At 39.0% G+C, this 14,077-nt stretch overlaps 1 protein-coding gene across 2 annotated transcripts in view; it reads right to left on the reverse strand.

The window, feature by feature from the left end:
• The window catches only part of drd2l (dopamine receptor D2 like), a 28,602-nt gene that overhangs the window by 5,931 nt on the left and 8,594 nt on the right, over nucleotides 1–14,077 (reverse strand). For both annotated transcript variants that reach the window (XM_014025627.1, XM_014025626.1), the window contains exons 2-5: nucleotides 7,485–7,895; nucleotides 5,775–5,884; nucleotides 3,373–3,509; nucleotides 564–778 (exon numbers count right to left, since the gene is read on the reverse strand). In XM_014025627.1, coding sequence (XP_013881081.1) covers nucleotides 564–778; nucleotides 3,373–3,509; nucleotides 5,775–5,884; nucleotides 7,485–7,868 — 846 coding nt within the window. In that variant the 5' untranslated portion in view covers nucleotides 7,869–7,895. The remainder of the gene's footprint in view (nucleotides 1–563; nucleotides 779–3,372; nucleotides 3,510–5,774; nucleotides 5,885–7,484; nucleotides 7,896–14,077) is intronic.

Consider the following 14,077-nt stretch of genomic DNA (forward strand, 5'->3'; position numbering starts at 1 on the left):
GTAATGTGTTTTGGGGTTTGAAAGCTACTGGGACATCATGTTTAGAAAATAAACATCTCAGTTTCTCCATGTAGCATCAATTATGCTAATGCTAGCTGTCGCGTTCTCTCATCCTGGCCACACCTCCACTCTCTACATCACTTCCTGTTTCTTCACATGCAAATATCTCAACAACTGTTCATCTCAGTGGCATGAAATTTGTTTTGCAACATGTTATCAATGCTATTCTTCCAAAAACGCATTAATATTCATTACAAAAAATCTGATGTCACAGGCCCTTTAAGACTTTCCTTTTGATAAATCCTATAGTTATGCTTAAGTTTCCTAAGTTATTCCTTGGTTCTGCTGCTATACACTGAAGGACAAACTGACCACCTTTCCTCACTCTGCTGCTGTCTTTAGTCACAATCCTCTACATGTTTGTTGTAATCCTATCAGTAAYTTGTTTTATTTGTCTTTGATTTGTGAAAACGTGATTTAAAAAATATTTCTAAAGCCATGATCGCAGACTGCCGAGGCTTGAAGCAAATGATAAAAATGCTGAACTTCATTGTGAACTCTACCTTCCGATGTCGACCCTCTCCTGCTCCGGCTCTGCTCTGAGCGAGCAGCCCATGTTTGCGTGGCGGGGCAGTTCGTCGGCCTCGTTTGCGYAGCACCACGCAGATCTGGGCGTACACCAGCAGCGTCACGATGAACGGAACATAGAACGAAGCCACAGACGAGTAGACCACAAAGGCCGGGTCTGCGAAGCTGCAGGTGGTGCCTTCACGGTTTGCTGATGCAAGAACATCAAGAGAAGAAATCCACATTATTTCTGCCCTAAACCTGTATCTTCTTTTGTCCTTTTTGATTTTTTTATTCACTACAATCATTTATTTTTTTTCTATCCTGAAAATGTTTGTGTTTGAAACCATTTTGTGCAGTGAAACTGACAAGTTAACAGCTTGAACATTGTATGGTTCTATTATTTTCTGCTGTATTTATTTCAAGCCAACAAACACAAACACTGGACAAGACTTAAATTAAAGAAAACCTCTCTCCAACTGTATGCTGTAATCTGTGGGCAACCCATCACTGAGGAGGGTAAGCTCCTTTTTCACTTTGACTTACATCATTCAGTCTCCCGCTGTTTCTGGCTGCTGGATGTAAGCTCTCACATTACTTTGTAATTCTCACTTATTTTTTTCCAAAGCTCTCTGCTTTGAGTTCAGGCCGAGCGTTTTCAAAGCTTAAGTCCCTCGCCACAGTGGCCATCATTAGTCAGAGGTTAGCTGCTGAGCGCTGCCACCCTCGCTGCTGGTTGAGGTGACAAACTAATCAAAGATTATGGGAGCTTACTTTGTGAAGTCTCAGTCCAGCAGTGGGAACAAATAAAGGGGTGTTAAAAAGTGTCAGGCCTTGTTTTAACTGAGTGTGAATTATTTGATTAGCTGTTTGCTAACATGAACTTTAAAAAAAGCTCAGTATTCAAAGTCTAGAGACAGGTGCACTACAGTAATGTTGGGGCACAGAAAAGCACAAAAGAGAACATGGTGGTAGTTTGTCAGAAGCATATGCAACGATACAGCAACTCCGAGAAGGGGTTATCTGCGGAATCAAAGTGGGCGTGTCACAAGAGTGGGCGTGTCTAAACCATAAATACTATGGGCTACGAGGCTTCCATGACAGTATCCTTAGACCCTGTTTGACCGCTATACAGCCTGACCCTGACCCCAACACTAAGGTTAACCAGGAGAAATGTGACCCAAGTAAGGGTCTCCAGAAAAAGTGGTGCCGTACAGTAACGCCCATTTTGTTCTTGTCCAATTAGGTGRTCCCGTACGGTGACGCCCCTTTTTTGCTTGTCCAGTCAGGTGTGTCCCCTTAAAAATGTCCGTCAAATCAGGTGTGTCGCTTTAGAATCGCCTTTYGCTGTGACACGCCCACTCGTCCGCAGAGACCCCTACTTGGCAACTCCACAACTCGGTTTGGTTCAGTGCTTTAAGTGTCACGGTTTAATATTTATTCAATACAAGATAACATAAAATAAAATAAAAATCCATGCACTTCTTAACTTTTAATTTATTGAAATTTGTTTAACAGGTTAAACATTTGTTTAATACAGTTTTTAAATTTTAAAGTTCCTCTGTGGATCTGCCCTCGACAGTGCAGCCTAGGTGGAGTAGTCGAACACAGATCCACTGAGCTTTCAACACAGCGCATCTTCAGAAGACAAGTTGATAAAATAAAATTTTTAAATCCGTACTGTTCAATAGTAGTGTGTATAGAATTTAGAGCACTGTATTGAATGTTTCCAAAGTAAAAAAAAAAATACTGTTGTAACAAGTAATGAGGGTCAGAAACTGGTCTTGCAATTTGGTCTTTTTCCAGAACACACACTGTGAATCTCACACCAAATGTAACAGTTTTTTTAGGTTTCTCACAGCGGTTAATTCTGGATTTGCAAGACTTAATGAAATAAAAGCAAGATTAACTTTACAATATGTGACTTGGKAGCAGTGGCATCACTATGCCTATTTTAGGGGGGCTGGAGATCCTCTTTGGTGTGTCGTTATCCAATCCTTCCACTTGTTCATATAGAGTGTATATAAGTGTATTTATGTGTGTGTGTGTGTGTGTGTGTGTGTGTGTCCTGGGGGCGAAGCCCCCCTTGTCCTTAAAACCTAGTGACACCCCTGCTTGGTAGCATCAAAAACTGTTATTATTATGTGAAAGTCACATTCTAAATATATGCTTAACATTTATATTTTCATTATCTGTTAACCAAAAATTTTGTGTTTATATGTTGCAGGAGTTTAACTCATAAAACGATTGATTTAATCTTATTTATCAACCAAACTGATCCAAATGGTCCTCATTGTGGAAACTTTTTAGTGCATTTTTTGCCACAAAGTCAGCTGTTAATATTTAGTTTTCTCTTATTTATATTAAAAAGGGCCTTTAAATTATGTATTAGGATGTCAAAATGCTTCTGCTCAGAATTTTTTTATGTTTTGCTGAAATGCATAAATGCTGCCGGTCTCAGCTATTCAATTTTTTTTTATTATTCTGCAACGACAGCAAACTAGAGTTTCAAAATTAAACCTGTCAAAACCTGCAAACCTTGAGGAAGCAACTTATAAAGTCACAATTAAAGTGTGGATTGAGCTGCAGAATGTCACTGAGGATCAGCAGCTGACCGCCTCGTTGCAYAACTTTCATTTCGCCGGCATCACACAAACCTCACATGTTCCAAACACAGCTTCAACAAGTATCCTGCCATGCCTGGCTCCATTTCAGTGTAATACTTTATGGAAGGATTCCAGTGAGCAGCACCTTCGCTGACAGCTGGTCGGTAACTTAAGAAGAAGTATCAGGTTGAACAGTTACCGGTGTTGTTTAGTCCGAACAATAAAGGGCAGGAGATGGCAAACGAGAGGAACCAGACCACGGAGATCATCACGGCCACCCTCCTCCTGGAGCTGTATCTGGTGTTGTAGAGCAGCGGCATGGCCACGGCTGTGTACCTGCAGCAACACACGCAACATTAACATGCCGCTCACACGCGTCGGAACACACACATCAATACGGACGGAACACGTTCTGATACAGTCGTGTTCGCACATATTTTAAAGCAGACTTGACGCACAAATCTGCCCCCGTTTCCCTTCAGAAAGTCAGAAAGATCAGTTTTTGTTTCAGAGCCACAAGGACGCAACACACACGGTCAAAACCAGTCGATGGTGTTTGCTGCAAGGCAGGTGGGAKCAGGTTTTAAAGTGAGCAGCTTAAATCGTAGCAGAAGGTCAAGAAGAAAATAACAGCTTAATWTATTTCTTTAATATTTGTCGGTTGTGTGCAAGAGTCTCATTYGTAAACGCTTTACCAAGGCCAACAAATTGTCATACCAAACCTTTTTTCCTGTCTTTCGGTTTATAATTCTTGAAATGTACCAGAGAACAAACACATTTTATTGCTTTTAAAGATGGCTCAGTTAGGAAAGTTTTTCACATGCTGGCTTTCTCAGGACTCCATCTCTGTTATTTGCRGATGACGTCCTGTTGGCGTCATCGTGCCRCGATCTTCAGCTCTGACTGAAGCAGTTYACAGTCGAAYGTGAAGCRGCTGGGAGGAGGATTCGTGGTCCTYAATTGGCAAAGGGAGGATTGTTGTCTCCGGATTGGGGGTGAGGTTCTGCCTGAGCATAAATACTGCCAGATTTTTATTTTATACTGCATTCCTTGCTCTCACTTCACCCGCCGTTACGAGCAGAAAAAAAATCTCAGGTTGGCCTGCAATGCATTATGGGATATGGTGGGCCAATCCATCGGACCCATCCCTCAATCAACACTCAGGGCTTTTTTTTTATTCTTGCTAATTACACAAATGTGTTTTTGTTCTTTTCAGACTAGTTGGGTTGTTGTGTATTTTAACATTATTCAAATAATAATCATGGCATATTAGATTGACTAAAAAGCCGCATATTAGATTGACTAAAAAGCCTTTTATTTCCCAAATAAATCAAATGAATGTAAGCTGTTGAATACACCTCATCAAACTCAAACTCAGTGCATTGACATTAAGCAGACATATTTATCTTTTGTTAACCCAACATTTACTTGTTTAAAGTAGAGYGCCCTCATTGTGTCACTTTGAGAAATTAGAGCACAGCTGCAGATGCTTTGCCCACTTGGTGTCTGGTCACCTCTCCTGGGACCCATGAAAAGGGCATCAGGTGGAAGATAAAATCATTAAACATAGTCTCTGTGTTTTTCTGTGAAAACAAAATGTAAAACAAGCGACAGCAGAGGACACGAGGACAAAACACCACTGTGTCCCCTGCTGGACAAACAAATGATCACACTGTGAGGGGGGGTTCTGATGGATGAGATATATTGTATTTAAAGTTTGTGTTTGCGCTTTTTTTTAGGTTTAATGTTAACATTCACACTTGATCAAATCAACCCTTAGAAAAAGGTTGTTTTTGTGTTTATTTTTTCTGAAATGCTCATGGGATCATGATCAGTACTGGATCCCACAAAGAAAACACAAATGAGCAAAGATACCAAGAATATCAGATGTATCTATAACATCAAAAACCAGCTTTAAGTTTTTCCACATGATCTGTTTTCTTAAACTAATGTAATAATAAACACGATTTTTTATTTAACTCCTCTCTGCCTCTCCTCTCACACAGCATGACGTTTCCCAGAAAAGGTTTGCCTTCAGCTTTAACATCAGATTATTTTAGCCCGCAGCAATGAGGATTACAGTAAGGGGAGAACAAACGGTTTCACAAAAATGWATGTACATGTTAAGTATTTTGTTTCTGAAGTGAAATGCGGGGAAAATATGATCATGAAATAACTTTCCGCTTGCTTTAAAGTTATTCTGGAATGTAGGATGAAGAAAGAACAGAAAGTTTATATATTAAAGGGGAACYAAAGAGAGTCAGAAAGAAAACATGTTTTGTTTTAGTCAATATCTAATTGATTTCACATGATTTAGYTGGAGCTTTTCTGGTTTTGTTGTTGGTTCCTGTGGGTTTTTGGGTTTGWTTATTTGCAGTCTGTCATTTTTTCCTCAACCTGATTTTGTCTCTGATTATCATTTCAGCTCCTCCTCTGTTGTGCTGCTAATCAACCTGAACTCCTCTGTTGTCTCAGCTTTTGTCTGGTTTTGTTCCATCAGATCATCTCTGTGGGCCTGACTGTCTGGCCTTCCTCCTTGTAATTATTCTTYAGGTTGTTTTTGTTTCTGCATTGACTGACATGAGGAAAGTGTAAATCCACCTGTCGATGCTGATGGCGCACAGGTTGAGGATGCTGGCGGTGCACATCATGACGTCCAGAGTGAGCATGATGTCACAGTGGATGAGGCTGAACCTCCACTCTCCCACCACCTTCAGAAACACAAAAAAAGACGTTCAAGTCATWTCTCGTCCTCTGTAATGTCTCAGGSYCATTAATGTATTTACTTAATTTTAACAGTTTGGCTCAGACAACCAGTCTACTGGAGCAGATGCATCAATATTTAATTCTTGCAAAACACATTAAAACCTGATACAACCTCCAGCTGATAGTAAAACCTATGKGCTGATGAATTAAGCGTTCAGTTTGGTGTTTGTTGAAATACAGGACATAAAAAGCAAATTATAATGGCTTAAAGGTATAAAATAAGGTGTAGACCTCATTTTAATTATTTATTTGCAGAAAGATTAGAACTCTTTTTTTACACTGAACTCACTGCTTAAAGTACTTACTCTATTAATAAAGGATTTGGGGTGGGGGGTGGGCAGTTAGATTTAATTATAAGTTAAGGACTTACCGTATTTATTTGTGTTTAATTTGATCTCATGTATAATACGACCCCCACTTTTTTAACGTAAAAAGCATCTAAAAATTAAATCCTACCTTTAATTTCATACGGACTTCAGGATTTTTCAGTCTTTACAGGCTTTATTCATATTAGTAAAATGATCATTTGACTGTTGTGGTTATATTTCTTTTATTTTAACAACATATGTACTATAAAGTATTTTGACARCAAATGCATATCAGCAAACTCTTTGATTGTAGCAGCAGCATATGAATGCCGGTGATGTGCGAAATTCAGTTCCCCTGCCAAAATCTGTTCCCCCCCAGGTGGTTAACCTTAGAGAGAATCACTGGTCCAGGCACAACAGACCAATCCTAAATGGTTAATATGAGGGAGGCGCTCCCAACACAGGGGGAACAGATTTTCACAGGGGAACTGAACTTTGTACAACACCAGTATTTAGAATAAGAACAGACAATTTTACACACCGTCCACTAGAGGGCGCCATAACAAATCTCAGACACCACGTGAGATTTGTGCCATATTCGGTGACTCCTACTCATGAGCGCCCCCTCTGGTAAATAAATATTTTTTGGGGGAAACCTACTTTTGCACATCACCGGTAAACGGCAGCCAGTACAGACAAACGTGTGTTTGTTGTTGTTCCAGGAGAGGCCCAGTCGTACATTAATGTCATTAGTTCATTATTATTACTAACCTGCAACACTGCTGTTTTATTTATTTATTTATTTTCCAGGAGAGGCCCAGTCGTACATTAATGTCATTAGTTCATTATTATTACTAACCTGCAACACTGCTGTTTTATTTATTTATTTATTTATTTATTTATTTATTTATTTATTTATTTATTTATTTATTTATTTATTTTCATATCATGGAGGTAAGCTCACTTCAACCACTTTTTGTGACTTGGTCTCATTTCCAGACTCTCATTTTCTTGGCATTTTGTGAGTGAGGCTAATATTTCAGTTATAAACAAGAAAATACACTGGCAAAAAAAATCCATGTACAGTACTACCCCCAACTTTGTGGATGATTTTATAGATTTAATTTTTCGTATCATACTTGCATAAATACAGTAAACAAAATCATTTGTTCTGAAAGCAAGAACTGCTGCTTCCATTGGTTTTAATTAACACACAAGCACAGACRCACACACACACCTCGAGGTAGACGCCCCATGGCATGACCAGTGTTGCCAGCAGCAGGTCGGACACAGCCAGGGAGACGATGAGATAGTTGGTGGTGGTCTGCAGAGCGCGTTCCCGCGACACCGCCACGCACACCAAGACGTTCCCGAACACCACGCAGAAGATCAGCAGGACTAACAGCACGGCGTAGAAGTTGTACGGAGGGGAGGGAGGTGTCAGAGAGCCGGTGCAGTTTGAGGAGGTCATCAGGGAGGAGGAGGTGGTGGGGAAGGACACTGAAGAATACGAAGGGTCATGGGTGACAAAAGCTGAGAAATTGTTCTCSTCCCCTAAAGAGGAGGAGAGGGCGAGGAAGGGGGAGGAGGAGGTCTGGTCCGACTCGTTGGCTAAAGTCATGATCTCGCTCCAGTGAGCATGGTGAAGCTGAAAATTGATAACACAAAGAGAGGAAGAGGGGATAATAATTACCATGGGACCTAGCAAGACCCAGCTTTCATACAAGTCACTTTCTCTCAATAGATCCAACAAARACTGGCCTCGTCTTCTGACAGCAGAGGAAATTAAAGAGGGAAGGCTACTATCACATCAGGACTGGAGCTTTCTTTGGTCTCACCTCAAAAACACAAAAGCAAAGAAGAATCCAAAAGGACAAATAGAGCATCCTACCTGCGTCGACAGGTCGACTGATAACAATGTATATTGWTGCCTGAAATGACTGCAGRCAGAGCTGAGAAAAGTGTCTCTACRTGTTCTGTTTGGTTCCTGGTTCACTAAAACACTAACTAGTCTTGTGCAAAAATATGACAGATAAACTGGTAGAGCTTCAATCCAATAATAATCCAACGGAAACAAGCAAAATATGACAAAACATGTCAACACAGCTAATTGTCAACTCTTACTCTACAGTATTAAAAAGTTCCAATATAAGCWAACTTTAGTGTGACTAAAACACTCTAACATAATTTAATAATTCCCACCGAGATGATCTGGAAGAAGTAAGTTGACTTGGCCAGACATGTTCTGGTTTTAAATCTGGTGAAATTATTGAGCAAACTTGATCAATTATTGGTCCACCAACCTCATCAAACACCAGGTAAAACTTGTAAACAAAACTGATTTACAGATTATTGTCTGCACAGATTGGACCATCATTTCCACATGTGTGTCCTCCCATAGCAGAGAGGTGTGGGCCAGACCTTGTGTCAAGCTGGCATTGCTGGCATGGTAAATGATTTGTCAASAGSATGTGGGCCMGGTSTGGCAGTGATGGCACTGCTTTTAAGAAGGCATGTCACAACTGACCCAGTTGTGGTTTGGTTTACGTGGCTCAAATCTGACTATGCCATAAGGCCACCATTCTTTGCTGTATCTGGATTCAGAATTAGTCCATTGTGTGGACCAGAACTGTTCCAGACATCTTTTAGTTTGTGTGATTAATCACTGTTTGCAAAAACATAATGAACAAAAAAATCACATCCACAAACATCAGTGAAGAGCAAGGCAATTAATATGGTAATCAACTTACAGCACTTGATATTACATACAGTGTAATGTAAGAAAACCTGCAGACTGCAGTCTTTATAGCTTCTTCAGTGATAAATAAATACACATAAAAACTTGTGTGAATCAGTTAGCATTAAAAGTTCTTTAAAGGGTAAATATATAAAAGCCACTGTTAGTCATTAAATGCATGTTGTTGTATACCTGAAGTCTCTAGGAGTTGCAGAAATGTTTAATTAAGTCTCTCCTGGTGCTGTGTATACCTTTATATTTTGTTTGGTTCATACTCTGTTCTGTTTTCTCTGTTTTCTATGACATTTTCTGAACTATTACATCCAATTGCGGGTTTGCACCTCATTTTGATTGAAAGAGACAGCATCAAAATGAGTTGATCAGAGACACACCTCAGAAAAGGGGAGAAAGAGGGGCATGTGGAGTTACAATAAGGAGACATTCAGACCAAAACATTGAAATTCCACTTTATACAGACCCCAACTGAATGATTTAAATGTGAAAAAGGATTTAAAAGCAGATGTCTCCTTTAACAGATGTGTTAATCTGTGTCCTGTTCACTGATGCTCATGTCGTGGATAAACCAACAACCAGATGTTTTTTTTGCATCACTGATCTGTAGAACGTGACACTCAGTCCTTCTCAAAGATTCTGACATTTAGATTTGTGAGGCCATATAATGCTGACATTTCCTCCTATCTTCTAAGACTTCTTCAGATTTATTTACTTAAATGTTCATATTTACATGTTGTGGGGTACGTTTTGTAGCAGAGATGTCCTTTGCCTGCGAACAGGGTGTAAACTGCCCCTCAAGGGGATTATTGCTCAGCTGTCCTCTAATCCTGCGTTTCATGGCYATCGGTGGAGAAAGGTTGAATTAATTCCACTTGAGGGGTGAGCTTAGGACAGAATGGCTCTTCTGACCAAAGAAAAATGAAAAGGCAGGTGTTCTGACGTGCAAACTGTCCCTCACACCTGTTTGTTGGCGAGCCTGGGACATTGATGGGAAATGAGACAGGACAAGATGGATGAGAAAGACTGACTCTGATGATGAATGTAAAACTGAATAAGGAAACCTGGAAAGTTTTTTCTTTTTTTTTTATTTTCACTGAAATCGGCAATTATTATGACTTTTATAGAGGGGAGACATGATGATGATTGTCGAACTTCTCCCCTTCTCCACTTTTATGTTCAACAACCAGGTTGGATTATGTTTTCCWCGGTCGTACAACGCCAAGGAGAAGGTAATCTAAAATATTTATTACAAACAGGGAATGGATATGGGCCACTGACATAAAGCATCTCTGCATGAAATCCCCGGTCAGACTGAAGGTCATGAATAAATTTAAAGCCTCAGACAGTCTCTGCTGTTGATCTGCATTGATAATCCACACATTGCATGATGTGCTGGACTTAAATCAGCCAGTGACCTCTCAGGTGAACTCCCACCTGTTGACCTCAAAACTACAGTAATGTCCGAAGGAGCAAACTGATGTAAAGACAGCAGAGACCAGAGTCTCTTTGCTGCCTGGGCCTTATGCAATGTGATGAATACCATCTGGAAGAGTGTGTCGCTCCATTAAACCAAATRTATGGAAACAGAGAGTGGACATTTTYCACTGCTAATTTTTTTCYATGGTTTTCTCGTGWTTACGAGGGCTYATCGTATAAAGACACAGCATGTTGTTATACAACSAGCATTTTCTCGAGATAATTTCTCTGTGGTTTTCTTAAGCTAACGAGTTATGGTTTTCCTYTTTATTCTACTCTATCATTTGGTAATCATGGAGACGGCTTGTTCCCCCCAGCTGGTCACCAGTAGCTGCATTTCCATTGCAAATGTACGCAAAACGTTGTARATATTCTGTTAATGTCGAAAAACACAGTTTCGCAACTGCAATGTTTCCATTAAGTAAGAAATGCTATTAAAGTCATGTGTGAATACGTTTATTCTCGTGATAAGACATTACAAACATGGCGGCAATGGATGTAAACACATAGCACATTGCTACCACGACACTAGCGCTCATCATCAGAGGAGACGACGGCGTCTTTTATCGAGGCTTTCCAGCAACAAGTCCGTACTTGGGAGCGGCTACGTATGCTGCGTTTTTGGGAAATTGTAGACGGTGAGTTTACTACTTTCTTTTACTACTTCTGTACTGTTACTTTTACTTCTACTGCCTGTTATCTTCTTYGTCGTAGTCTTTTTCACCAGTAGAAACAGCCAGTTGTTGATCATGTGACTCCCATGATGCGAAAAAAGTGTTTCCATTGCAGTTTTGCGAAAAACACCAATTTCGACACGGCTGAAAAACCACCTCATCCTAACGCAAAAATATTTTGTCGAAAAACTTATTTGTTTTTCGAAATTGAGGTGTTTCCATTGAGCAAATTTATTTTCGAAATTCTAATTTGCGCATTTTCATGGTCAAGGGAAACACAGCTAGTGAAGTTTATTATAACAGTGTTTCCCAAACTTTTTATCTTCTGACCCACAAAATATCCGTGGCTTAAACTTGTGACCCCAAATATTACTGGTCTGGGTACACGAACTTCATTAATAACCCTAAAAACACAGACTTTTTGACAATATAAACAGCTTGTACACAAATATAAATACTTATTTGTGGTTATTTTGTGTTTTTGTAATAGTTACAGGGAAAATATTACATCAGCAATTACTGTATTTTATTACCCTTTAAATTGATTTCTGGAGATTATCCAAGGTGCTTCATGACCCATAATTGGGTCCCAAGCCCAACTTTGGGAACCAAAGTGCAGTGGTTCCCAAACTTTTCAGCTTTTGACCCACAAAATAACAGTAGCAGAGACCTGTGCCCCCAACTATTTTTGGATGATAAACATTTGTATCAGGTCAACTAAACATGGGCATAGTCACAATATTTTTTATACTACATTTATCCATTTTAAATATACTAACCTCACTCCGTTGTAACAACTAAGGCAAAAATGTAATTAATTCAGAAAATCTTTTCAGGACCCCACCTTGATGTTTCAGGACCCCACTTTGGGTCCCAACCCCAACTTTGGAAAACACTGTATTACAACACAGGTTGAAATTGCAGTTTGTCTTGTACAGATAACTCATATCAGCACTCATTTAAGGAGACAACTGGCTCGACTGCAGCTCAACATGCATTTACACTTAAGTGATCCTGCTGATGTAATAAACTTTGTCAGTAACCARCTGAGGGGACCTGGCCGTTCCATATGGTTACCGAATGATACACAAGAGGAAATCCATAACTCGTTATCTCGAGAAAAACATCGGGATATTAACTAGTTATCTTGAGGAAACGCTCCTTATTTCATGATAACAACATAATATTATCACAAGAAAACCGTGGAAAAACATTATCWGTAGAAAACGTCTGCTTTCGGCTTCTTTACAAATGTGCCAACGCTGTGTTGCATTATATTTATACATAATAACCAATTTAAGAGTGTTGGATTCATTATAGAAAGTTTAGCAAACTGGTTTCAGTTGGTGAAGKTGATATTTGCAGCATTTCTGCAACCACATTAAAAACCATCACATGCAGCCCTAGACAAAAATTTCCTATTTACAGTTTGTTCAGGGTTTTCATTCAAATTCCAGTTGTAATTAGGCAAACATTGTCCAAACAAAAGCGTGCAATACCTAATCTTCTTGGCAGAGCAATATAAAAATGTACCTAAAGCTTKATTTTTCTGAACATTTCCCCAGTCACACCTGTGGACTAAACCTAACAAATCTCACTTCTCTTTCTTCCAGAAATTTGTTCGAAAAAACATCAAAGCCCCCAAAGACAGAGCAGGAAAACAGCTATTAGTTAATAACATCCATCAGTGCTTTGCTTCACTAAAACTGCTGCAGTCAATAACGAGCTTGGAGTATGACAGCTTCAAATACTGGCTCAGTTTTYGCCCTGAGCTTCTGAATTAGAAACTCCAGTATTTATTTTGCAGTTCCAAATCTCCCAAACAGCTCTTGAAAGAAAAGTGTGCAAATCTGCTTTTCTGACACGCTAAAACCACGGCAGCAGACAAAAATGACAGCGCTAGGAGTCTGAGAAGGCACAGCAATGTCGGACCACCAGCTGCGCTCGACTTTGTTTTTCACCAGAAGAGATGACACATTATGTGGCAGCCAACATGAGCGGGTAACAGGAGGACAAAAACAAAAGAGATCAAAGTTTTAAAATGCAGCATTGCTCCACAGAGATGTTAAAACATGGGCCTCAGGGGGAAATGGTAAGTTGTTTGGAAGTCTTTGAACATGTCATTGTGAGAATTGTTTCTCTCTGTGAATCTGCATCTTATGCTCTGCTATAATTTACTCTGTTTTTTAATAGTTGTGATTATGATCATTTCCTCAGTTGATGTCTGCTCCTACATACAATCTGATGTTTATACATGATTCACCAAAAAGTGTTTTAGAATAAACTATATACACCAAATATTACCATCATATAGTAAAACGTTATTTTTATTTTGATTCAGATTTTTGTGGATCTATATTTATAAGGTTGTGAGTGAAAAAACATATTTAATAAAGAGATTCAACATTGAATAGCATAAAGTTTTGAAAAAAATACAACTGTTCTCACATCAGTTACATTTTCGATTTATTACGTAATCTTTGATATCAGTGACTCTGTTTTTACTTTTAGAACATGAACCATGTCAAAAGTGGCTTTAAATGACAACTTACAATTTGTGCAATTAAAATATCCATTATAATGTCTGCCAATTAAATATTCATTTTCAACACAGTTTATTATTTATTACCATTAATAAACTCTGAGAGCATTACACAGGTTCAAGCAGTTGAGACTAAATAAATGTTTCTTTGAGACTTTATTTAGTCTCAACTGCTTGAACCTGTGTAATGCTCTCAGAGTTCATTAATGGTATTAAATAATAAACTGTGTTGAAAATGAATATTTAATTGGCAGACATTATAATGGATCAAACAGTTGAGAATAAATAAACGTTTTTTGAGACTTTAATTAGTTATTTTTTTAATTAACCATAGATGGAAGGTTATCATCATCATCATCATCATCATCATCATCATCATCATCATC

Source organism: Austrofundulus limnaeus, unplaced genomic scaffold, assembly GCF_001266775.1.
Source record: "Austrofundulus limnaeus strain Quisiro unplaced genomic scaffold, Austrofundulus_limnaeus-1.0 Scaffold488, whole genome shotgun sequence".
Classification (NCBI taxonomy): domain Eukaryota; kingdom Metazoa; phylum Chordata; class Actinopteri; order Cyprinodontiformes; family Rivulidae; genus Austrofundulus; species Austrofundulus limnaeus.